This window comes from Cydia strobilella, chromosome 6, assembly GCF_947568885.1.
Source record: "Cydia strobilella chromosome 6, ilCydStro3.1, whole genome shotgun sequence".
NCBI classification, from domain to species: domain Eukaryota; kingdom Metazoa; phylum Arthropoda; class Insecta; order Lepidoptera; family Tortricidae; genus Cydia; species Cydia strobilella.
In genome coordinates, this window is record NC_086046.1 from 14,941,045 (window position 1) to 14,968,661 (window position 27,617).

The 27,617-nt window shown below is 38.1% G+C and overlaps 1 protein-coding gene across 5 annotated transcripts in view; it reads left to right on the forward strand.

Moving 5' to 3' along the window:
* The window catches only part of LOC134742486 (RNA-binding protein Musashi homolog Rbp6), a 699,530-nt gene that overhangs the window by 612,948 nt on the left and 58,965 nt on the right, over window positions 1-27,617 (forward strand). For all 5 annotated transcript variants that reach the window (XM_063675698.1, XM_063675697.1, XM_063675695.1 and 2 more), the window contains exon 8: window positions 27,094-27,176. In XM_063675698.1, coding sequence (XP_063531768.1) covers window positions 27,094-27,176 — 83 coding nt within the window. The remainder of the gene's footprint in view (window positions 1-27,093; window positions 27,177-27,617) is intronic.

Genomic DNA, 27,617 nt, shown 5'->3' on the forward strand with positions numbered 1-27,617 from the left:
AATGTAATGTGTGTTCTTTTTCTGTATTATTTTTTCATTATCTGGTGCACAATAAAGAATATAATATATTATTATTATAATGTTCTTCCTTTACATAATCTCGGGACCATGGGGCCCCGGACACTTGGAAGGCGTGCGTGGGGCCGAAGCCAACACTCTAAAACAATTCACTCTAAAAGGTGATGTGACACCAACCGACGATTATCCCTGTATGCACTATAGTAGTGCACCCAAGGACAAGCCCCGGTTAGTGTAGGACTATTGCAATGATAAGAAACAAAAGAAACTAGGCATTGTGTTGAGATGTTAGTGTACTGGTTACCGGATCTATGAAAATACTATGGCACCTGCCCCAATCTATGTTTAAACACACGAAAAAAATGGACAGGTGGTGACTCGCCAAGTCACAATATACCGTCCCCGAAAACGGCCGCTCGCACGGAGCGTCAAGGGGACAACATCGCGTGAATGGCTCAGGGTGTGTAGAGGTGTGCACCGCTTTCTACCCAGTGGCTGTAAACACTAACAGCCACTGTGCCAACTCGCGTCTTATGCATATTTCACTTCCACCCTGCGAGCATATAGCTCTGACACCCCACTCTGGACGGCCGGTAAAGGCAAGCCAGAGGTGAGAGTCCTGCGGACCCTGCTCAGTGTTCACTCCAGCCAGCCAATGAAGGCAAGCCGGAGGGAAGGGCCTGACCGACTCTCGGGGGTATGGGACCCAAGGACTTTCCGTAGCGTGTCTAAAGAAAAAATGTGTGTGATAAGTAAAACTGTAATGTAAGTACCTAATATATATATTATGGGCCTACATCAATACACGAAGCCATACACGAAGTCAGGTGGCTAACTGACTGTGTACACATTGATATTTCGCGAATAAAATTCTTCCTTAGGCATGCTCAAGGAAATCAAATAAAATGGACGAGGAAAACCAACAACTTTGAGCCAGTGACCAAATAATATGATTTGCCTCACAAGTATTATGATAATAAACGGTTACTAGAATTATTAAGTTAGAAATTTTCTATAAATCGCAAACTTGTTTATGAAACGGGTACGTAAGTAGGTACGTACGTACGTCACTTAAAAACATTAATTCACATTTAAATTATGTACAACCCCATTTATAGAGCTAAAATTGTGTGTACTGATGTATTTACGGTACCTAAACTAATATAGCGTATATGTGTAGTTGGTGAAGTAATAATGGGCTATATCGATTCACATTTCCGTTGAACTGACTCATTTATTAGCTAAAGAAAAGTTTGAGGGTTAAAATGACTGACGTATCGTTCGTGTTAAGCCTTAGGTGCTTAATTTTGTATGGGTAGTTTTATTTGAAATAGTAGTTGAAGAGCGTGAGTAGAGCCGGAGTAGCTTACAACTTTCGGACCGGCCCTCGTAATTTACAACAATCCTCATTCATTTTTCACGCTCGACTTCACGATGTCATATTAAAGCCTGGTAAAAAAGAATGAAGCACAGTTCATAAATGCGTGCGTGACGTAATTAAAATTCGCAAGGCTGCCTCGAGCTGCATCTCTCGAGACGTATCATTACGGGGTGATGCGGCGCCGAGGGCGGGCGGGCAGGTGACTTTGAAAGAGGAAGCGGTGAGCGGAGCGGAATGCGTTTTTTTTTTACTCTTGTTTTAGAACGCCCAGTTTTGTGAAATATAAATTAGCCAGTAATATTATTAAAACAATGTATATTATGAACTTGATGTATTAGTTAACAAATTAGTCCATATCATTGCACTTAAAATGTATGTACTAAAGTAATTTAAAAACGGCGCGATTCGAGAAATGAATTAGAGATTCACTAGATATGAAATAGTAAAGATATGTGACATCTCACGGCAAAAGGTACCTTATGGCGGCAGGCGCTTAGGTCGCATAGCGTCGCAAATTATTGCGGCGCTATGCGACGTAAGCGCCATCCAATATTAATTGGAGCGGCGTTTTTAATAGCGTAAGCTCCAACCGCCATAAGGTACCTTTACCCGTGGGACGTCACATATCTTTACTATTTTATATCTAGTGAATCTCTAATTCATTTCCCGAATCGCGCCGTAAGTACGTAAGGGCATAAATTGTTAACATCTGTCTCCACGAAAGACAATATTTTTTCTACAGCTATCGTTATAGCTTATACGGACTGATTGAGCTGGCCGGTATCACTGCTGAATACAATATCGGAAGCATAAATTTTATGTTTATTCGGAGGGAATTGTTAGATTTTTTTTTTGTGTTAAATCTTATTTTGAAGATTCTTAATATTACATAGTAATCATAATCATAATATTTTATTTATAAGCACAATTTACACGTCAATAATAAATAATTAATAATAGTGATTGACTTATTACAAACAGTTCTGATTAATAGTAATTAACTAAATGGTTAAATAATAATTGTCAATATTATAATGTATGTGTGTATGTATGTGTGTATGTATGTAGTAATCAATGTATATCACAAGGAGGAGCTTTAAATAAAACTCTAACATGTGTACACGACAACCTATCCTTTCTACTTACGTGTTAACCGCTTGCTAGCGCACTGTGAACACAGCCAAAAGCCTCATTTGAGGGTGCTGTGTTTACATGGTGTACTCGACGTGGATCCGCATCTCTGACGCTCAAACAGAAAACCGTCTTGCTATCAAGTTTTTTGAAAAGTTTTTTATGACTAAGATTACTCCTCTTTCTTTAGTGGACTTTTGTGGTTGATTAGATGGTTTGTATTTGTGCAAGTTTGTGGGTCTTTAATTATGAAAATAAAAAAACCGGCCAAGTGCGAGTCGGACTCGCGTTCCAAGGGTTCCGTACATTACACATTACAATTTAAACAACGTATTTTTCATGTGAAATGTCTTTAAAAAACCCGTAGGGGTCGGATCAAAAACTAAGTAATTAAGTCCGACTCACGCTTGACTGCACATTTCTAATAGGTTTTCCTGTAATCTATAGGTAAAGATCTATTTTGTGTATTTTTTTTTTCAAAATTTTAGATCCAGTAGTTTCAGAGGTAAGGGGGGAAATGGTAATTTTTTGCCTATTTTCTTGAATAACTTCTAAACTGTTTATCTTAAAATTATAAAAAAAATATATTTGAGATTATCACAATGAGCGTTTTCATTTGATATGTAACACGATATAGTTTGAAAAACATTTTTTTTTTCTCATTTACCCCCAAAAAGTGGCCCCCGTGTTTAAAATTCATTTGTTTACGTTACATGTCCGTCTTTGGGTCACAAACTTACATATGTATACCAAATTTCAACTTAATTGGTCCAGTACTTTCGGAGAAAATAGGCTGTGACAGACGGACAGACAGACGCACGAGTGATCATATAAGGGTTCCGTTTTTTTCCTTTTGAGGTACGGAACCCTAAAAATACACACTTATTATTATTTAAGTCTCATGTGTAAATAAATTAATTAATTAATTAATTAATTTAAGTTAAAGATAGCTAAACAAGTATTAATAATATAAAAATACTTGTTCTTAAGGCACTAATATAATAAGAATAGATCCGATTATAATAGCTGGCGCTGGCAATGAATGCGTTGCCATACGGCATAACACATTCACTGCCAGTAACCCGCCAGGCGGGTGCTGAGTCCGTAGTCGGTTTCGCTACATACGGGTTTTTACATGTTATCGGCTACGCTCGTAGCGCGTAGCGCTCGCTGGCTCTGAATATGATAAACGTGCTAAAGACTACGAAATGCTACGGCGTAGCTCTGTTGCACGATAGCAGTGAGTAGGCTGACAACGATTTACGCTGTTAAGGCATATTCATGATACAATTTTTTTATCTATTTCATTTCAGGGATTCCAATTCAAAGTATTCAAACTTATAAGTACATTGTCAATTTGGAGGCCAGATTTTCATACAAAAAGCGCCTTAGTAAAATCGGCCCTGTACTTTTCAAGTTCATCCCATCGTAAAAACGATTTCTACGCATTGTCAGAAAGAGTTAAGAAATGCGGTTATAAAACCAAATGTTGCTTATCTACTACAGTTTTTAGGATTATATGAATGATCAGCATGACCTGTATATAGAGTACTCGTGCATGTGAATTATATTTCAAAGCATAAAAAGACTCGTTTAATTAGTGTAGAATATTGTAATATGTCTATATGCAGAGTTCATAACTACGGCATCTTATGCAAGGAGCATCGATGCCGTGAGCCCGATATTAATATGCGCGAATCATGCATATGCAGGCCTCGCCAGATGTCTCCGCCTTAATGACTTACCAATACTCATACGACTAGGGAGTAATGAGCTAAAACTGACGATGAGAAAGCTATAAAACCTTTAAAAAAACCTTTAAATATAGGTCTTCCATTTCACTGAGGCGGTAGGTAAAAAGTTATGGTCAGTTACGGACATCCCTGAAGACTTGGCCGCATGAAACTTGATTGCATAATAAAGTTATGTAATATATAAACTATGTATTTTCAATTCCAATACTAAGAAGAATCTACTAGAAAATCATTCCGCAATTTTTTTTCTCAACCGCCTGAAGTAAATGACCTATATAATATAGCGGTATGACTATGATATTTAACTGCAATATACCTTCCTTTTTTAGTACTTTAATTTAAAGAAACCTTTTTTTATTATTATACAAAAAAGAAAAACAAGATAGGAAAAAAGTAATGTGTGGTTTTATGAAACTACGATGCAAGTGAAACTTTGTTTCGGATTGTAGGCATTTAACTGAAAATTTTCGAAAAATTATTCAAATTAGGGTATTAAAATCGCGTTTTTAACCTTAACTTTATAAATATCCTCTTAAAATTTATCTTACAAAAGCTCGCCCAACGCCAATGCTATTCAGCTACTCAACGCGGAATAGTGCTATAACTAATTATCGCTTACTTATCATACGCGAGTCAAGGACTAAAGAAACCGATATAAGTATAAGTAAGCTCTCCGATTACGCATAGGTTGTTAAGGATCTCACGGTCACGTTACACTGGACTGGGGTATTCGAGATGTCTACACGCTTACGAGTTAGGCCAGGAAACGAAGGCCCAAAAAAAGATAGAGGGAAATGCTTGGAACACAATTTTTGACTTCGTAGCTTTGTTTGGACTAGGTAGGTGAACATATCAAAAGTCCCCGGCCGTAACCATGGTGCTGGGAGGGAGAGGGGTTTGAAGGTTCCATTTTTCGGTTTTTCGATTATATCTAGGAAACTATGCGTCAGACATGGCCACTTATACGAAATGAAAAGAGCGTGAACGTGTAGTATTTGGACGACGGAACGATTGGAGGTGATCCGCAAACAGTTTTGAACGATGTTGAAAAGCTGGTACCGGCTTTGAGAGGGATCGGTTTGGAAATAAATTCGGGTAAATGCGAACTGTTTTGTTGCGATTCCGATGAGGCTAATGCCATTTCAGGATTTAAGGTAGTATTGCCAGGGGTTCGACGCCTGCAAGAGTCAACCTTTTCTCTTTTGGGTGCTCCTATATTTCCGGAAGGCGTCAGTTCGGCTCTGGAAGGGAAAAAGTTGGCTTTAGCTAAGGCCCACATACACCTCAGCCATTTATCCGCGCATGTCTCACTTATTCTTCTACGGAACTGTTTCGCGATGCCTCGGATAATGTATATATATTCTAAGAACATCTCCCACCTGGATGTTTCATGACGGTGTAGCGAAGTTAGATGACACACTCAAGTTAGCGCTGGAGTCAATATTAAATGTACATCTGAATGGGGCGCAGTGGACCCAGGCTGCTCTTCCGGTACGTCACGGGGGTCTTGGGGTTCGTCGGTGTCGTGAAGTAGGCGTAGTGGTCCTTGCCTCGGCACATGGTACTTGGGACTAGTCACTCGAATATTGTCTGACAATGGTGGCAATACCCAAATACTTTTTGCTGCGGAGGCATTTGTCAAGTGGTCATCTTTTTGTCAGGGTACGGAACCGCCACCCAAAGAGGTTGGGACGACATCCTATGTAAGAAGGTGGTTGCAGATTTGCTGGGCGAGGCTATTGGCTCAGATTTAGCGCGCCTCAAGGTCGCATCTAGGTGCGAATCAGGAGCATGGCTGCATGCGTTGCCTTCCCCCAGTTAGGCACGTTGCTGGATAACGATTCTTTGAGGATTGCGGTTGCCTTACGATTGGGTTCGAAGGTTTGCGAGGTACATAGGTGTATATGTGGAGCCATGGTTCAGAAGGACGGTCACCATGGCCTTAGTTGTCAGAGGTGCGCTGGGCGTTTTTCGCGTCACCATGCGATAAATGAGGTGGTTCGCAGGGCTTTGGTCTCAGCCAATGTTCCCTCTGTGTCCTGGAGCCTCCGGGATTGTGCCGGGCTGATGGCAAAAGGCCAGATGGTCTTACATTGGTTTCTTGGCAGAAGGGTCGGTGCCTCTTATGAGACGCAACGTGTGTTAGCACCTTTGCTTCGTCCCATCTGAGTCACTCCATCGGTGCTGCTGGTACAGCGGCGGAGTATGCGGCTAAACAGAAGCATACGAAGTACCCTGCCTTGGAACCAATGTACGATTTTACACCAGTTGCGGTGGAGACTGCAGGACCGTGGGGTGCGGAGGCTAAGAAGTTTGTGTGGGAATTGGGTCAGCGACTGAGAGATGGGGGTTGCGATCCTCGCTCCGGGTCGTACCTGGTCCAACAGATCTCCTTGACAATTCAACGAGGCAACGCTGCCAGTGTCATGGGGACGTTTGGGCCGGCTACGGTCCGGGGTGGCACCATAGCCTAGTTTAATTTAGTGGTTAAGATTGACAAAGCCTGCTTCGGATTACATCATTTGTACGTAGATGACGAAGCCTGTTGCTGATTTGCTTTTGTGTCCACCTGACGAAGCCTGCGTTGCCGATCACGATCTATGCATGGACTTTCTATTTACTGTTTTTTGTTTCCTTTTTTTATTGTGACGTTATAATGTAAGTTTCATAAAATAAATATCATAAATGAAAAGTGATTTATTGTGTTACAAGTTTTATTAAGTCAAGTTTTTCGATATCTTGTATAGTTTTTGAGATATCCCCTCTTGAAGGTTTATTTAGGGCTCTCATTTTTATCTTGATTATCTACATCAGGGAAGCTACTAGGCTGGGTTTGGTATCGTTTTAGTATAAATCGGGGGTGCTAAATTCATTAATGATATCAACATTGACACCATTCCTAAATAAATAAAAAATTTAAAAAAAAATCAACTTCACGCTTAAACCGCTGAACCGATTTCGTTGAAATTTGGTATAGAGATGGTTTGAGTCCCGGGACAGTATATATGATAGTTTTTATAACCAAAATCATCTTACGAGGGTGTGAAAAGTGGGGTGGTAGTTTGTATGGGAAATCAATAACCGCTGAACCGATTTAAATAATATTTGGGATGGTCTACATGTTTGATTTAGTTGAAAATGATACCAAACATGACTTCAAACCTAAATTTAAACAGTATTAACCTCAGGAATTCAACTTCGGCGAAGAAGCTGAATCCCCCTCACACCAAATTTCACACCATCACAGTATAATTTTGAGATAAAAACTATCTTATGTCCTGTCTCGGGACTTGAAACATCTCTACACCAAATTTCAACTAAATCGGTTCAGCGGTTTAAGCGTGAAGAGGAGTTTAAAAAAAAGTTATTTGTTTAATGTTTATATGTTTTTACTTCGAAATGGTGTCAATGTGATACCAAAAAAGAATTTGGCATTCCCGATTTATACGAAAACGATACCAAACATGGCCTAGTAGCTTCATTGATGTAGATATCAAGATAAAATTGAGAGCCCCGAATGAATGAAAGCGGATATCTCAAAAACTATACAAAATATCGAAAAACTTGACTTAATAAAACTTGTAACAAATTAAATCACTTGTCATTTTGTATAAGTGGCCATGTCGCTCAGATGTATAGTTTAGATATGTGAAAAACCGAAAAATGGAACCTTCAAACCCCCTCTCCCCCGCGGCACCAGGGCTACGACCGGGGACTATAGGGGCATTTCACGTCAAGCGGGCAGCAAACAAATTGTCAGGTTCTTGGATTTTGTTCATAGTTAGATTAATTGGACCTATATGTGAACTAAAAAATTTGGCATCATTACTTTTTTAATATATTGCTTCGTTAAAAATTTATACGCATTTGAAAAAACTACAAAATTTGAGGAACGGATTTTTTAAAAATTATTATTGCAATTCTTTCAATGGATTTAATAATAACTAAATAGTGATTATTTGAGAATATTAGTTGATTTCCTTGAAAATTTATAAAAAAAGTTTTTTTTATCTTTTTCCGGAACCGGAAACCGGAAGTTAGTATTAAATATCTTTTTTTTCCAACTTCGCATTTTTTTATTTTTTTTTATTTTTAGACAATAATGTAGCTTATGGTGTACTAATGTCCTATAAAAAAAATTATAATGGCATCTCGATTGGTTTTGAAGATTCATGAAGTAATTCGAAAGTACTGCGCGACGCTCCGTACTGAGCGGTAGTTCTATGTGGCAGTCTTTAATGGCCAATTACGGTTTTTTTTACTTTTGCGTAACGGAATTAAAGCAATAAACAATATTTCATCGGTTAAGATGTATAAAAGCAAATCATGTATTATTCAATCGTGCCTTGTAGCGCTATCACTGATCGGTTTAGGCGGGGTATGTCACATGCTTAAGAAGTCACTTTCGAGTTAGGTCACGTTCTGAGGACGTCACTTTCTGTACGTTACATTCTGATTTTGTCACATTCTGAGAACACCACTTTCTGAGGCCCTCGCTTTCTGAGTTCGTCACTTTCTGAGTACGTCACTTTTATAGCAAAGTAATATTTAAGCGTATACCTGCATTAACAATGGATACCAGCAATAATATTAGCTGTACGGCATACGGCCGCTTTTATGTATGACATACAGGTTGTTTTTATAGTGGCCGTGGTGGTGGTGGTAGTTCTCGTTGGCGTCACTTACGACATATCAATCCGTCGCGGTCGTTTGCGCACACAGGGATTGACGATATCTCCGGCGCACGATATCGGAGATTGCTGCGTCAATCCCAGCCGGGTCATTATCGTAAATGTTAATGACTACGACAATTACTGCCACCAAGCTTCATCGAGAGGCCCCCAAATTGAACATTCCCAATCTATCGGCGCCCGCTTGATTCTGTCCCTCAATAAACTCCTTCCAACCGAACAGGTTTAATTAAAATAGTTTCCATGGGAAAAAATAGTATATTTGACACCACAGCCATTTCATGCGATATGAAAAAAGCTTTCTATTTCCAACATTTCTCTCATTTCGCGTGCAGTGTTGTAACTAAAAGTTCATAGAAAAATGAGCAAATATATTTATTTCTCTATTGCAGTGTTTTCTTCACTTTAGTTTACAAACAAAACGATATAAAATAATGTATCTGGGTAACGAGGTTGTTTTACCACAAACATATATGGTAAAATTCCTATTGAGTATATAGGTAGAACAAGAAATTGAACAAATTTATTGAGGGCGCCATTGGGTTTCAACAGGTAACACATGCAAACATCCATACAACCATCTCATTCTGCCGCGTATGTGCGTCCGGTACGTTTGACAATTGACGTTTGCCTTTGATATATACCGTGTATTTTAAGCAACTATAAAACTTCACAATAGATAAATTAGACCAAAATATAAGTAGTAGTAGTAGTATTTACTAGTAATACATCGGTACCTTTATTTATTAACGGATCACTAATGGTCGACTTGAAATTTAAAATTTAATTACACTTACTCATTCTTATTTTTCTTCGAAAGGAACACAGAAGTAAGATTTAAGGGTGTCCGCTAGGTGGCGCGCGCCAATAAATGTACGGACAAGTACGAGCGAGATGCACGATTACTAAATGACATGATTCAAAATATTTAGATCACTACAGCCGCCTTTGGCGACAGGCGCCGCGGACACTCGAGCCTGAGGAAGGACTCCCGACGAGTCCGAAACATGTCGCCAAAAGCGACTAAAAATACTAGTGAGTGTAACCGTAGTGATCTAAATATTTTGAAATGTCCAACGATAGTTTAATTTCGGACATGATTCAAATATCATTCTCATGGTACGTTTGAATTGGCCTAAAAAAACACACATTGTTTAAAAAGAATCATCAAACAGAGATTTTGCCACATTCGAATATTTTTTTAGCCTATTTGTGTGTCCCACTGCTGGGCAAAGGCTTCCGCTCTCCCTTTACAATCTCCACATTCGAATGACATCCTTAAAACTAAATAGAAACTGTAAAATGGACTTACTGAAAGCCAATCCGATTATAATTTTTGAGAGAAAAGCACTTTGCAAAGGAAATGAGTAGTTTCATTTGGGCAAGGAAGTTGCTGTATAGTTATACAAAGAGGCCCACTCGAGAGACAATGGACGGGAGAGTAAGTTTCAATATTAATGATGCGCCGAGAATGCACACAGAGAGGCCGGCGAGTTTCAAAAGCCTCCCATTGATACTCATTAACTATTGATTCATAAGTAATACCCTTTTACCGCAACCGAACCGAACGGTCCCGGCCAACTTTTCAAATTTAAATACGTGTTTGCAATTTAAAAAAATATCTATTTTAAATTTCTTCCCAGCTAAACTCCTTTAGGCGTCTATAGTAAATAAAAAGGCTATGAACTTAGAATCCTTGCAATAATATTTAATTGAAGACAATGTTTATCGCAATATCACTAACGAGGGCTTGCTTGTTCTTTCAAAGAACGCCGGCAAACAGGAACATCGTTATTATTTACGATCGCTATAAAATAGCGTGCATCAACATTGTTGAGCGTATTGACTATGTCATACAATTAAATAATTTGATGCGACCATGCTAAACCTATTTTGTATTAAATCATAGCGCGTTTTACAATTGGTGTGTTATAGGTTACTTATGTATAACATATAACTACATACCTACGTCGCATATCGGTCTTTTATACTCGTAGAATCACAGGAGTCTTCTGATTTTAATAACAGGTTATAAAGTAGATCTGGATCAGTTATGGATCCGATCTGTCAGTGTCAAAAGTGACACTGACATTTTTTCAACCAAAAATGTCACTTTTGACACTGACAGACCAGATCCAGATTGAATTCACAACCTGTTGTTAAAATGCGAATACGCCTGTCAGTTCCATAAACATTTGCGGAGCCATAAGCCATATCATTTTTAATATGACGTTGTTTTAGCTATCTAATAAAGCAGCAGCAGCATGGTTAAATTTTAAATTAAATATAGCTTTTATACTTTTGATCACATTAATGTTTTCTTCAACTTAGGCGAAAAATACACTTGGAAGTTTTACTTGCGTAAGTAGGGACACAGATATACTACAGAATGAGAAATGAATATTGTTATCACATTCTAAGAAGTAGCTTTGTCCCCACTTACGTAAGTAAAACTTACAAGTGTATCTCAGGCCTTAAGGTACATTTTTCCAGCTGTTAGGAGAAAAATGCATGCATGGTTGAGTAAGAAGGTAATGACTCAAAGGTTTTAAATTCAAATGGAAATCTATATATATAAACGTAAAAGTCCTGACTAACTGACTGACTCACTTAAATCAACGCCCAGCCCAAACCGTTGGACCTAGAGAGCTGAATTTTTCACAATAGATAGTTTTTATGACGTTATTATCCAGCAAGAAGGGGTTTTTCAAAATTCATCCCCTAAGGTGGTGAAAAAGGGGTTGAAAGTTTGTATGGAGATCATAATTTTTTTTGAGTGCGGGACTTGAAACTTTGTATAAAGGCATATTATTAAAATACTAGAAAAGTAATTTCAGCGTTTTTGAAAATTCATCCCTTAAGGTGGTGAAAAAGGGGTAGAAAGTTTGTATGGAGGTCAAACATTTTTTTAAGTGCGCGACTTGAATCTTTGTATAAAGGCATATATTATTAGAATACAAGAAAAGTAATTTAAGCGTTTCTAAATATTCATCCCCTAAAAGGGTTAAAAAGGGGTTCAAAGTGAATCTATTACAAATGCTTTGAAACTTCTTAGAAAGGCATTGTATAAGATTCCAAAAAAGTTATTTCAACGTTCTTAAAAATTCAACCCCTAAAGGGGTTAAAAAGGGGATGTAAGTTTATATGTGGTACAAATTTTCTTTTAAGCTAGGAACTTGAAACTTGGTAAAAAGGGCATTATATTAGAATAGACGAAAATTGATTACTTACACCGTTTTTGAAAAGTTTGTATTAATAGTTTCGGGAGCGATTTTTTTTAAATAGTGGACTTGTAAATCTTCTAAGAGGGTCGAGAGGGATTATATCGGGAACAATTTTTTTCAGTTAGGGTCTTGAAACTTCGTAGTTTGTGAAAGACAAATTTCATGCGTTGTATAATTAACAAATGATTAACCGTGTAGTCTGTGGGTGAAATTTACACAGAGAGCCTACAACGCAATTCGCGTGCAATACAACAACATCCTCAGAATGTTGTTGCGGCTGCCGAGACATTGCACTGCATCCAGAATGTTTGCTGAGGCGCGTACAGATGACTTTTTCGCCGTCAGGAGAAAAAGAGTTGGATCACTGCTAAGTCGTATGCGGGGCAGCAGCAACGGCCTTCTGAGGGCGTTGGCTGAGCGTCTCGACTCTCCTCTCACTAGCTACTGGGTGAAAGTGGCGATTGGCAGGGCCAAGTAGAGCAGGTTGTCTGCCTTGCTTGCCCCTGCCAAATAATTTTTTTTTTCCTATGTCGTGTAGGTAATATATGTAGTTTTATATTTGTAATGTTAAATTTTAATTATTGTTGTTTTTGTATTGTGCCACTAACATAGTTATTAAGATACTCTGTAACTAACAAACTATGGATCAGCTCGGTCTGAAATAAATGATTTTATTATTATTATTAACCGTCCCTACTGATATCTATTGCTGCATAATGTTCTATATTATGCTCATGTAGAATATATAACCACCAACATACAAATCCACGCGTACGAAGTCGCGGGCAACAGCTAGTAGTTACATATAAATGATTTTTAAATCTTGAGCTTTGCTTCTACCACACACATGTGTATTAGTTATGATTTATGAATTATTTAGGTGCATCTTGGAATAGACCCTAAAATTTCATGAAATATCACCGTTCTGACATATTTTCAATCCACAATATTTTAGATTACACATTAATGTAGATCAAACGCATTTTATAAAAACACGTTTCTAAGCTTATAATATAAAGGATAGAGTTACGATAGACGGAATAACAAGTAACAACTCCGCACAACACCCCGGCGTCTCTTTCGGGTTTATTGTTCTAACAGATGTTGGGATATGCAAAATCGGACCGTAAAACAACGGTCGGCCGCGATTACTTTGCGCACTTAACTCTCTCTTATGCGCGTCTTTATTGCGACCTACCTGTAAATTTCCTATCCAATTCCGTCATTACAACTCTGATTATGATAATCTAATCCTGTTATTTATTATGGAGTTGGATTTGATTTTTGAAGCATGGGTTTTTTTCTATGTAAGTATTTGTTGTGTGTATTTCTATGTGTTTGCTATTGTTGACCACATGAAACAATCTACTTTAAGGCTTATTTAATCCTAACGAGCCCCGATGTTCTTGTCTAGTCAGACCTATTTTTAGAGTCTCACATTTGTACAAAAGTATATAACTATTTAGTTAAAAAATCAAGACTGTTTAAGAGTAGGTAATACTAATTTACTATTTTCTATTTCAAATTATGTCTGGTTGGAATATAACAGATTTCGATAGGGCTATTACAATGGAAAGCAACACGGCTCTGACAATATACCTAATACTGACAACTATTTTCCACTAGACGAATTCTACAGCATCAGGACTCGTACATACATGTATTTTATCTTCACTCGCTTCCTGCTATAATGCCACAATTGTATTTATATTTTTATAAGCTGTTTTATGCTCATTAGAATGTCAACTTACCAAAAACATACTTTTTGAAACTCTTTTTTACTTGACCTACCTCAGGAAGACTTTCGACTCCAAGCACTGAAAGTCGTTTTTATATGGGAGGCATTTTTTTGACAAAAAATCAAATTAAAATACCTCAGAACTATCTCAATCTGTATACAATTAGAAAAGTTCTAACTATTGTAAAAAGAAAATGTAATGAGGTATAATTTGGCTTGTATAATTAAAAATAATAAAAAGTTTTTAATATGAGAATATGGTAGACTGTCAGAAGACCGTGTAAAATTAAAACCAACCAAAAAAGTAAAACCGATTTTGTCCCGTACATCAGTCTTTCTTTATATGTAAATAATATATTTTAAAGTATGTTCGTTATGTAGACTGCTTTCTATTGTGTACATAAATATTTTTTTCGAAATGTAAACGAACCAGCTCTTTTGTAAGCGGTTCCGTTATTTCACTACAAATATTTAAACACAATGGACGAGCATCGTTCAATTATATAATCCCAAAAGTTTTTCGTCACGATCGATCACATGATCATTTGTTATTAATGCATTTGAATTATTTATCGCCATGAAAAGTGCATTATATCTCGTTATAGGTTTATGAATGCTTTAATTTTGTACCACGAAATTAATTTATTTGTTTAATGTGTGATAATCTGATAATGCCAGGATAATGATAGTGTCGTCATGTCCGTCTGTACTTCCGTATGTTACAGCCATTTATTGACATGACACACGTATGATCTACAATTGTATACAAAATATCAAGATCGAACAGTCGCGGGACTTTTATAGGGGGTGTAATCCTTACAACACCATTGATGTTTTCCTAAATCACTTAAAATGAAGGAAACTTAAAACCCTAAGCATTCATTAACGTTCGTTTAATATTCCACTGTAAACACGGCTGCGTAATCGCGGCGCGCAAATACGCTTTGCACTTATGCCTCCGTGTGTGCAGGCCCTTACCGGAACAAAGCGCGGATCAAAGCGTTCAATGTATCGACTTTTAAGTATAAGGGGGGTTACACAAGTGGCTCTTTGGTGAAGAGTGGTGGCCGAGCTGATATGATGTACAAAAATTAGGGTGTCTACATACGCCTGGAGTTTCTAAACGTTAGTAAAACGATGTGGCGAGAAGACACGTGGTGTAACATACTTCTAGTTACGTTCATCATTGTTTGCGAGTTGATTCATTTCTTAGGAGACTTCGGCAAAAAATATGCACACATATTATAAATTTTAATGTGTTTCATTTAGTCACTAAAAAAATTGCATTGCCATTTTGACAAATGTACTCATGTGTAATACACACCTGAATTTCAAGTGCACACAAAGAGGCACTTATAATAAAGTACCAATCATTGGCATTTATTTTTGTAGTAACTTACCATCACTACACCGTGCAGTAGCAGTGCTGGATAGTTTACCCTATCCTTCTTAATAGTTATGTGTCGTAGAAAACCTGGACACACAATGTGGCTGCATAAAAGACATATCACAAAGTAGGCGATTTTGTTACCAGTACGAAACACAATCCGAAAAAGTTTCCCCGCCACACACCGGCCACTACCGTTAGTCGTATATTGCCAAAATCAGCACGAAAACTGTTCTCTAGTGTTCTGCAAATAAGCGTTCTCGCAATAACGGCTGACCCGGGCCGGTCACTTGAGAGCTCGACCGAGGATAACTCGAAATACAACCCGTCCTACAACTTTCGGACGACTCTTTTTGAAGTGCAAAGTTTTTAGAGATACGTATCGTTATGGGTTAAATTGTCTACGTTTAGTTGAAAAAAGGTTTTCTTTTCAGCTAAAATAAATTTGAAAGTTGTAGGCCTCAATTTTTTGTGCTTTTACAACAAAGTTATTTTACTGTCATTTAATTATGTTAAAAAGAAAAGTTAAAATTGAAGTTATCTAACCTCCTAAGTCCCAAGTGCCTGCTAAAAGAACAAAATGGCGTTCATAATTGAGTCCTGGGTATTGCTACGAAGAAGATGTTACTATAACCGAATGTCCTTTAAAAAGATCAAATGTATTATAGTCATTGAGTCCTGAACTTATAGCAGCAATTTAATCTGTTTCAAACCCGACTATACAATTTTTGCTAGAACAAACATTATTCAGTACCAAAGAAACTTTTTTTTGCACTAAGTCAACTAATCCATAGTTTTGTTCTTTTTAAAGAACTCTCGTGCTTAGTATGTAGTAGTTAATGTAATAATTATAGGTAAACAGCATGGGTAATTGGTTATTTGGTTTTATTTTCTTGACCAAATCAGAAATTCACCACGCGTACGCACAAAGCTTTGCTTCTCAACTCCTCAACGTTGAGTCCTGGCCCGACGGTTGCTGGTAGAAGGGTAATCAGCCTCATTTTCCGAGTCAGAAGAATATTTATTTTCTGAGCTAGACGAGTCCGCATTAATAATGGTCATCGCTACGTTGACCAGAAACTACGTCTATTTCAGGGTCTTGATAAGTCGACCCTTCGCCATCCTCAGTGTCTTTTATTTCAGATTCATTGAGAAGCTGCACTATAACATTTAAAACTTTTGCGGTTTGAACACATATTAAACCACATTTAGAAACTGGTCTATCGCGAATTTATTTTGTTACCTTTATTTACCGACAAGCAAGCAAGCTTTATTTCTCCATCAAGGCTGTATACAAGCCGTTATTCAAAGTAGCAGATCTTTTACGCAGTCCAAAAGATGTCATTCCGTACCAAAATCCGGGCGTTTACAAAATAGAATGTAGATGCGGAAGTGTGTACATTGGTCAAACCAAACGAAGTGTGCAAGAGAGAGTGAAAGAACACATAGCGGCAGTAAAAAATCGCCAAGTAAACAAGTCCGCGATCGCCGAACATCTACTTACATGCGGCGCAAATCACTGGATTGAGCTTCATAAACCAAAAGTTGTCTCCACTGAACGCCATTATTATCCTCGAGTTGTGCGAGAAGCGATTGAAATCAAGAAGCACCCCAGAAATTTTAATAGGGAAGATGGTTTTAACTTATCGGCAACTTGGGGACCAGTGATCCAGAAGTTAAAGCCAAGGGATCTATCTTCGGATGTGTGCGCGGATGTTGTCAATCAATCAAATCAATCAATCAATCATTTATTTGCACATAAAACATAGTATAATGCATGCAAATACATTTATAAGACACATTACTCCACCAGTAATGTCGAAATTAAGATTGTGAGTGTTGTGTGTCGGACTATTGACAATAATTAACTTTTATGTGTAGTGGGTGGTTTGAAAATGTGATGTCTACCTCAAACTTTAAATGCACTTTTCGTGGGGTAGTCACACAAATCTCTGTTTTGACATTTTGCTGGGACGTCAGTTAGCCGCGACCACGACCAGTGAAACCTGTGTCGAAACGTCGAATAAAGGTAACAAAATAAATTCGCGATAGACCCGTTTCTAAATGTGATTTAATAAGCTGCACTATGTCCACGTCGCGTAGCACTAGAATGAAATACCATTTATTAACCGAACTCACTTTTAAAAGAACAAATTAAATTACCTTGCAAAAACATCGTTTACTCGTACGTCGCATGTTTGTCAAAAATAATACATTATAGTTAAATATTACTAATTCATTAGAAAAAAACACAATTTTTAATTGCAAGAAATACCAATATTACTATAAAGTATTAATGGATTTACTTACGTTGTTTCCCACATGCTGCCATTGTCCCCTTTTACTGGCCACTAAGAACAAATATGGCTACTTGGTTTCGTTTCATTCAACGCGTGTGACAGGGACAAATATATAAACACTAAGATAATGGCGTTTAGGTCTAAAATATCGCAATAAAGTTTAAAAATTGATTTTGTTCTTTTAATAGGTAGTTCGGTCATAACGAGACCTGTTTTCAAATCGTCAGGACTTAACAATGGTTGCCATTTTGTTCTTTTAAAAGCTAGTTCGGTCTTTCTAACAAGTAATATTTTAAAAGCCCGGGTCTTAGGAGGCTAAGACCACCAGGCAATGTTATCTACTCGTATTACGACAGCCACTAAATAATAGTAGATTGTTAACCAAGGGATGAAAGGCACTCATTTCTGCCGAGGTATTTTGGCGCTCGAACGCAGTGAGAGCGCCAATAGTCCGAGGCTGAAATGATGCCTTTCACCCGAGTTAAACACTCTACTTCTCATTTCGAATACGAGGAAAGTAAAATGCATGTGTTTTCTTTAAGACATGACTAAGTATACATTTTTATGGTATGGTATGGTATGGTGGTATGGTATGGTATGGTGGTGGTTTTTTAAGGGTACTTTCAGTTAACAATTTATGCAAAAGTATCGTTATTTATGGAATGGACAGTCAAATATCAGAATGGAAATTGTATAACAAATCCATTTAAACTCAAATTTCAATTGCTTATCTTAAAAAAATTAAAAAATCGTACTTCGAACGTATAATGCTCTAGTGCAGACACGTATCATTTTCTGCACACCTTTTAGAACAACAACGACCCTCTTTCAGAGCATGAGAAATGAAAAATACATTTCATATCAGCATAATAAATGTATTAAACATCGTACTGTTCCCTTCTAAATCTTAATCAGATTGCATCTCCACTATTGTTAATATCTGGGGGCACGGTAGTGCCCCCGCCAAGTCGAGCATTTGGTTTTCCCGCCGCCGCAGTCTCACTAACAAGTGAGCGCCTTCCCGAGCGTACGTTTGTGGCATCACAATGCTCCCACGCTGGCTACGCAATTAAAATAATATTACCTATCAGAATCATGCACTTCTCTTTCGCAGCGCTTGAATTATAAATGTACATATGAACGCCCAATCTTTTGTGGGATTCGTGTCAGCCATTATTAATATTGGAATATGTGGGTCTGTACCATTGACATCAGTTTTAACTTTGCACCCCAGCTTTATGAATATTATTTGATTTACGCAGTGACTATCATTTTTATGCAGTCAAGGATTATTCTGGTAATAAGTTGAACAAATAACACATACATGAATAAATGAAATAGCATACTTGCAACTACAAAGTAAACCTTAATTCATACATCGGTTTTCTTCCGGCTGCATATGACAGAAACAAACAGGATGATAGTTTGATGTAGGGATTACACTATCGAGTTTATCTTGCAACTGAACACGCAGATCAGACTCGGAGCAACGTCGAGACCAACGGGGAATTCCCGTCTTGCCTGATGATCCCGCAAATCCCATCCCTTGAGTTGCAGGCACGTATTCTCCGCAGGATTACGCGCTTTGCGCGATCTAGACGCGATCTCGGGTGACCACAACAATCATACTCGACTGTCTGGGCATCCATACGCTGCTAGTAATGCTGGCGTCTTAGCGGCTTAAGGATAGCATTAATGATGTCTTTCTGGCATTTCAGTAATACTACGAAAACTTGAGTAATGCTTTATTTGAGCCGTTTTCAAGAAGAACGTAACTTATTGTCGGGTGTCATTAAGACGTACTGTCATTTTGAAATAGGTACAGTCGAAGGCAAAAATATCGATCCAGACAAATGGCTCAAAAATATGTGAACACGACTTTATTGTCTAAGGTGTAAGAGCGTACACATATTTTTTAAATGTTGGGAATGTATATATATTTATGCCCTTGACTGTACTTATGACATCAAATATGACATTTTATAGTCCGAAAATTACAAATTTTATTGAAATAGTTACATGAAAATTAAATGGCATTTGTATCTAATACTGGCTACTGCAAGTCAAAGCCATAGGGCAAAGTGTGCCGTAAAACAACAGGGTCGCGAAAGAAAGGACAGAATCTTATTAAAGTAAATATTTATGGCATTGCTATCAACTGATTGGACGAGGGTTCCGTCGCCTTTGATAAATTGTTCCGAGCTGCGGCCTAACGGCCACTCTCGTTGTAATGTAACATACCAAATATTTCTAGTGTATTTTACGTATCGCTAAAGAATTTTATGTGTGCTTGATTAATGGCACAGTTTCTTTCATATATTTTGACAAGTTTTCTGAAAATTTAATTGTACACTGGTGAGAACTAACTATCGAAACATCCCGTACCAGCAACTGAACACCGAAATGAACAAAATAAATGAAAGTAAATAAAAATAACTTAGTCAAGTTTGGGAATTTAAAAGTTGAGCATCTCGACGCACCGAGTACCGGGCCAATTGTGTTTCTACTTTATTTACCTGAAGGTAGACAATAAGGGTGTCTCCACACAATCAGCTAGACGGGAAAGTTGATTGTTCGTGTTCCATTCAACTTCACAATAGAGAAAATGAAGAGGAGCCAATTCTTTTTACAACAGCTTTTATCTGCTGAATCTCTTCACTCAGCCGTAAGTTTGCGCACAGTTTTCACTTCGCCGAGAATGCATTAGAATCTCTGTACATATTTGTCTTGGAATCAGCTACTACCTTAAAAGTTCCAATTTTGATAAAACTGTTGGTTTTCATAACAATTTATTGTCTGCTTCTTGCTTCTTTCCATCTTTGTTAAAACTGGAACTCACTCAAAGAAAATTAAAATATCCACAATTACAAATTTCTTAAAAAAAAATTATTTGGTTGGAGCTATTTATGTACAGAATATAAAAGTTACTGTAAACTTAATTATAACTTTTACCTCTTCATTATTATAGTTTGATTCCGTATTTGCTTATGAATACTTTAGCTAGCAAGTAATAGTGACTTGGCGACAAACAGTACAACTCCCCTGCAGCTATGCGTAAGCCATTAATTAATCAACCGCCGACAATCAGCCGATATCTAATAATATGGCCCGAATTCGCCACGACGTTTAGACATGGCGTGGCCAATTTTCTCCTAACGGTCTCTCATTCCTAATAACTATTACGATTAACTTGTTATTATTAGCTGGACGCAGAAGAAAAATGGCAAATATTTACGCAGCAAACATTCTGTCACGATGAGAGCTCGTAGATAAAAGTTTTGGCCAACTATTATGTCGGCGAGGACAATTCTAGGGCATCTCTTAATTATACTGCTGCGTATTTCGTATTACAATAATGAAGCGAAACAATAACAAAAGTTTGGACGTCGGAGCGCGGCCGGGCAAGTTTGCTGCTCATTTGAGTGCTGTTCTGCGCGCTCCTAATGAAAACTTGTTACCGCGAACATAGAATGCAACTTTTATTTTTCGTAGTCCACTGTCGTCATTGACTTGCGCTCTAATTTACTTTGCAAAGACTGCGTGTAGGCAGCAAATTAACATTTCAAGTAGATTTGTAATTCGCTCTTAGATTGTCATATATAAAGTATGATCGGCCAAGGCAATTTGCACTATGGGACAAATGCAACTACTTACTCTAAAACTACAAGAAGTAAGTCTAGAGCTAGAGCCACTTATACCATTGGTGAGCTACCTTTATTTTATGACTGGGGAAAGTGTGCCATGAATAGAATTGGCTCTAGCTCTAGAGACTCCTTTTATTTTTAGAGTAGTTGCATTTGCGCCATAGTTAAAACAATTGTCCTGACCGACATTACGCTGTTGTGTAATATTTACCCCTTCAACCCCTTAGACTTTGATACAAATGCCTTTCTAAAGGAAATCATCACACATTTTAGTATTCTGGGGTTCGCGAACTACACGAGCAAAAAATTAAATAGGCTGTACTCCTAGAACTGACCATTTGTTCAGCAATTTTCAAAAATAATTTTTATTTTGAGTTTTAATAGCTTTAAATCATAAAATGTATGGCTTATAAAATAAATAAGATTAAAAAAAAAAGATTATTCTAAGACGCAATGTATTGCAAATTTTGTTATGTTTAAGGCGTGACAAGCAACGTCAATTACAATGATTGAAGATAATGAAATAAAACTATGAAAACGGATTATATAATCCGTTTTCATAGTTTTATTTCATGAGTAACTATCGCGGTAATTGATTGAAGATAATATTTAATTCGTATGAAAAATAGGAAATCTAAAGACTTAATAATTTTTAAAAGTTATTGAACAAAAGTGTCACCGTTTGTTTTAATTATTTGCTCGTGTTACAGGCTACACCCGATATATTATATGAGGTTTCAATTGCAATTAAATAAATCGTCGGCCTAAATCGCATACCTCGTAACTCCATTTTTTTTGAAAATCGTGTTTTGACACTTTTAGATAGTACTATTCTGAACGCATCTAACGGCAAAACTCTTAAATACTAAAAATAAACCGTTTACGTTTAAAAAGCAAAATAGAAAAACTCGCAACTCCCGACCGCCATTTTTGTAAAAGAAATACCTCGTATCTCCCCCCGCCGCTACTCCCATCAGTACAGTTTGCGATGGCGTTGTAACTGCTCGTCAGTTTTGCGTAAATATTTAAGAAGAAAACGGGTGCTGAATAACAGGTATGTGTATAAGGTTCTACGATTTTACTGATTGTTTATTCTTGATAGATATTTATCATATTTAAACACATTAGACTATTGAAAATGTCCTTTGGTTGCGTGCCATGGACATACGAGGTTTGCTTCGCCTGGATCTTTACTCATGAAGATTAGTTACGTGGTTTTCTGCTGGTAACTAGTTTCAAGAGCTTGCCTCTGGAGGCACCTTGTGGACACAAAAAAATCGCTTTTCAAGCCACGAAATCGGCTCATCGTGATGAGAACCGCTCATCATAAACCAGAAGCTTTGCCGCATAAAATGTGTGTGGATCAATGTGGCTCTAGAATCCTCATTTCGGGATCTGACTGAGATGCGTGCGAAGCGTAGGCTATAGAAGGATTTGATTTCAGAGAGAATCCCCGACCGGGAGGATACAACAGCCCCATCAGTTGTGGTCAGCTTCGTCAGGTGGCTTCTTCCAAGGGACTGGACAAAAACTTTTGACCCCCGATTGCTTGCTCAATGAAGCGTGTATTTTAGCACCGGAAGTCACGTTGTACTAGTTGCCGATCTTCTTGTTTAGAGCCCGTCGCTGTGAAGACTTCTTCCACCTTCCCTCCCTTCCTTCTTCTGCAACTTGGCAGGTGGGTCTTTCCCATCGTTCCATTATGAGCCTGAGGGTTTCCTCTGAAAGCTTCGACCTCCCGGCTTTACGCTGTACTTCGCAAGATCTCATACCTTCTTTCCTGAGGATTCCAACCACATTTTTGAGGGTCTGGCTTATGTCAACGGCATTTGTGCTTTCCACGGCAGCGAATCGGTTCTCCAGGTTCGACTGAAATGCTTTAGATCCTACCATGGTTTGGAGTAGCCTAGGTCGGAAGTCGGAGCCTGGACTTATCTAACGGATACGTTCGAGCTTATGGTTGTATTCAGAGAGCCTCTAACAAGTCGGTGATCACTACCGGTGTTGAACCTGTTGATCACTGAGACGTCTCTGAATATATATGCTTTTTGTGATCTCATTTTTTGTCATAGTATCTGGGCTTCATCACGTCCACTTCCATGTTCCTTTGGGGCTATTTCTTAAATAAATAAATAAATATTATAGGACAATCTTACACAGATTGACAAAGTCCCACGGTAAGCCCAAGGAGGCTTGTGTTATGGGTACTCAGACAACGATATATATAATATATAAATACTTAAATACATAGAAGATACCCATGACTCAGGAACAAATTTACTATCTATTCTGTGCTCATCACACAAATAAATGCCCTAGAATGGTTGAAGAACGAATTCATCAAGAAAAGCCCCTCTCTCGAGGAAGTTGACAAGCATTTGCCCCCTATGATTCTGGCTACCCAAACCATGGGATCCTACTACCGACTCGCTGCAATTCTGTACTCCCACTTTAACGTCGGAAGCCAGAGGAGGCTTTGCTGTTTTTATGTTTAATAAATATTTTTAATTTGCAAGTTATTTTTTTTTAATTCACAATTACCTTGTTGAGATCAAAAGATTATCCTCTATTTTTACGGATTTTTATAGCAAAACTCTTAACTCCCGATTAGCTTTCTAGAAATTTTGAAGAAAAACTAGTAACTCCAAATTTTCCAGGTTCAGGTGATTTAAAAAAAATAGGTTTCAACAATCTGATGGCTAAATTTAATTTAACATTATCTAAAAAAAATACTAAGTAAGTCTTCATGCAAAATTTTTGGTAATGAAGTTTTTTGTGCCTCCTGTAAAATTTGGTCAAATTGAGTTACGAGGTTTGCGATTTAGGCCGACGAAATGGCAATTCAAAATGTTACCTGAAATATTAGGACTAAATGTTGGCTTAGTAACTGTATTAGTAAGGTATTGTAGAAAGGCACCATAAAAATTTAAAGGTTTCGACGACGAAAACGTCAGTATAGAGGGCACGAACTAAAGGCGTAAGGTTGTATATAACGTCCGTTATCGACGCCTACAATAAGACGCACTTTATACGGTTATTATAGCGCCATAAACGCCACCGGCCGGTGTTTCATACAGTGCCGGGGCAGATTATACTGCCTGTGGCCCCGATAGGGGGTGAGGGCGCGGGGCAGGCGGCCCGCCCACTGTCAGCACCACGTGCCGCCCGACAGATGTGTCGAGATACCCGATATCGGAAGACACTTTCATAATCTTCGCCTTACAACCCCCCTACTTCTTACATATTAAAATAGGAAATACCACCTGCACAGGTGCGAGCCCGCTATTAATATAAGTAGGGACATCTCGATCCCTGATGCAAACTCAATTTATTTTACCGAACGTCCAAAGCACTGCTCGCAAATCACCTGTAAGCTTCCGGATTTAATTAAAGTATTCCTCCTAAAAAATAAAGGTAGGTAGTCTAATTGAAGCCGGAAAAAATAAAGTTAATTCCTGGAGCGACGCCGCTCGAGAACTTTCATTAGCGTTTCACGGCTACAATTACAAGTTCAAATAATTATGTTTACAGAATCCTTTTCTTACGCAGCGATATTTATCTTCCCCATTGTTACCAAAAGTGACGCGGACGAATTTCTTGAAAACGGCCAATTTATCTAGAGCGGCCACACAAAAGCAAAACGAAACCCAAAACTTTTTATGCGGTCACTGACATTGACGAATTTAACTTGCGTACTTAGAGAAACTTCATTTAGTTTGATCCGGAGATCCTATTTCATATTTGCTTAGCCATTGGCCCGCAGATAAGTTCAGTCGGACCGTTGTTGCTTACTTCCTACTTTATTCGGTTTGCGGACCCGCATAAATATGCCGCCAATTCTAACAACTCTTTTCATTTTTCAATGTGATATCCACTATGTATGTACTCACTGCACTCAATATACTTTATCAATAAAATACAAAAAATAATAACTAATAAAATAATTAATATGAATAATATCAAAAAGCTGTAAATACATAAGTATAATAAACAAATACCTAGCAAGCTGAAGAACTGCGAAAAAGTTGTCAGTAAAAAAATTGTACTCAACTTTTTCTGATGCATTTCTATGCCCGACGGATTAAGAAAACACCATCATCTATGGAACTCGTCGGGAACCCTTATTTGCCTTTTGGGGTATTATTATCTTTGCCTCAATTCCAACGTAAAGCCACCCGTTCGCGCGCGAAATACCAAATGCGTCCTACCGGTCAATTCGAACAATGTGATAATTACTAGATACGAGAACAATACGAGATCTAATAGTTTAGTTAGTTCTCAACTAGCTATCTTTTGCAGTTCGATTCGAGAAACCAATTGTCATCTCACGGTACAATTATTGTGACGTTTTAGGATATCCATTAGATATCCATTGGATGTCTAAGTAAAGTTAAGCAAATCTTAAAGAGATCGTTCAAGAGGACATTCGGAATCGCGGAAATGTCAAATTTGACATGACTTTCTTAAATAAATCGTTATCGTTTCTGTTTCATATCTAGTGGATATCTAGTTGATATCTAGATCATTGTTCGAATTGGCCCGCCAGCCAAGGCTATATTATATTGGCTAGTTTCGCCGATCGCAGAGTTCGCGATGTTTGTTTAGGGCAGAACAGTCATGAAAGGTGATAGGCTTAATATTAACAAACCCGAATTATCGACTATCAAATTGTCATATAGTTCCCTTCTCTAAAGGTAGCATTTGACGGGTATTGATTATCGAGGCTCAAAACAGCGGTTCATGGTTTGTTTATAGAATGTGACTCCGTTTCAAAATTACTTATCCCCTTCCTAAAATCCTGATACAGCAGCGAGACGCTGATCCCGCATTATGTGTAGTGCGAGCGACTTGTTCACACGTGCCCATATCAACATGTGGACATGGGACGAACTAGAAAGTTTTTGCGCGAGACAGGGGAGTCGCGCCCTCGGTACCTACGTGTTAGCTTAATCGCGGCGCCACCTCCTGTTTGTCGAGCAGCTCGCTAATGCTATTTGTCGTAGTGGAGGCGTCACGTCACGTCTGCGTGTGTGTGTGTCTTCATCGTTAACTGACCGAAACACGCCGGTTCATCATCGTGTTTTGTTTGCTACTTTAAGCGGAAACTTGCCCGTGTCAGGTGATTACGTGATTCAGGCATTCCGTGTCGAGTTGAGCTATTCCTGTGACACATTTCAATCTCTGAATTATTATTTAAGAGTATAGAGTAAATATCGGAAAGCAATTCGGATGTCGAGTGGGAAACTCGAAATCGCAATTTGTAATTCATGAATCCCATAAGGGGGTGAACTTGAGCGATCTTATGCGTCGAATGCGGAACGTATCGCCGAAGTTGTTCGGCACTGCGGCTCAGCGAATCTGGGAACGTTTAAAGGAAGGAATATTGTATGGTTTGTCGTCATAAGTGAGCCCGATAGCTGTTGTCGAAAACTGACTGACGCGTTTCTTTGAACCTTATCTTCTTATCTTATGGTTTTCGGGGGCCCTTGCGGATACACTTCGACCCATAGGGATCTTTTGTGCAGTTTCTTTGAACCTAGTCCGACGCAAATTTCCTTTAATTAAAACGATCCCAAAGATTTAAAAACAATTTTAACATAACTATTGTCGGTGCACAGGTAACTTACAGTTTTATAACTTATTTTCCAGGGTATTAGCCGGTATAACAGCGAGACTTGTCGAATCGTGAAATGTTCGAAGCGCAAACTTACCTTTACTACTCTAGTACCTACGAGTAGTTTATATTCGCAGTTAGAACGTATCTCGCAATAAATGCTGTAAAAGTTTATAATACCTTGTTCTAACATTTTATTGTTTTGTTTCAGGTTTCGGTTTCGTCACGTTTCAAAGTGAAGACATAGTAGATAAAGTGTGCGAAATACATTTTCACGAAATCAACAACAAAATGGTAAGTAGTTTTATGTAATTACAACCCGATGTATTATGTTAAGTAACTTGTATGTATAAAATTGCGTATTGCTCTTTAACAAATGCAGATTTTCACATACATACTTAAAAATGAATGTGAATAAGATGTGTAATGTAGATGCCGATGTACAGCTCCGTGCATTATTTACCTAAACGGTTGTCAAAAGTTGACGTTTGATAATTTGGTTAAAGTAAGAACGCTAAGCTCGGATAATTTCGTGTATTGACCTGCCTGTTCCTATCTTTTATTTTTTATATAAACTGATCGGCGATTGGCCCTAGTCACACCTGATGGAAAGTGAAGACAGGGCCTAAGATGGAGCTCACCGGTTCAGTAACAGCCTATTCACTCTTGTTTTAAAGAGACCGAGGTCATATTGATCAGGGAATACAAATGGCGGGAGCGCAGTCCATTCCTTAG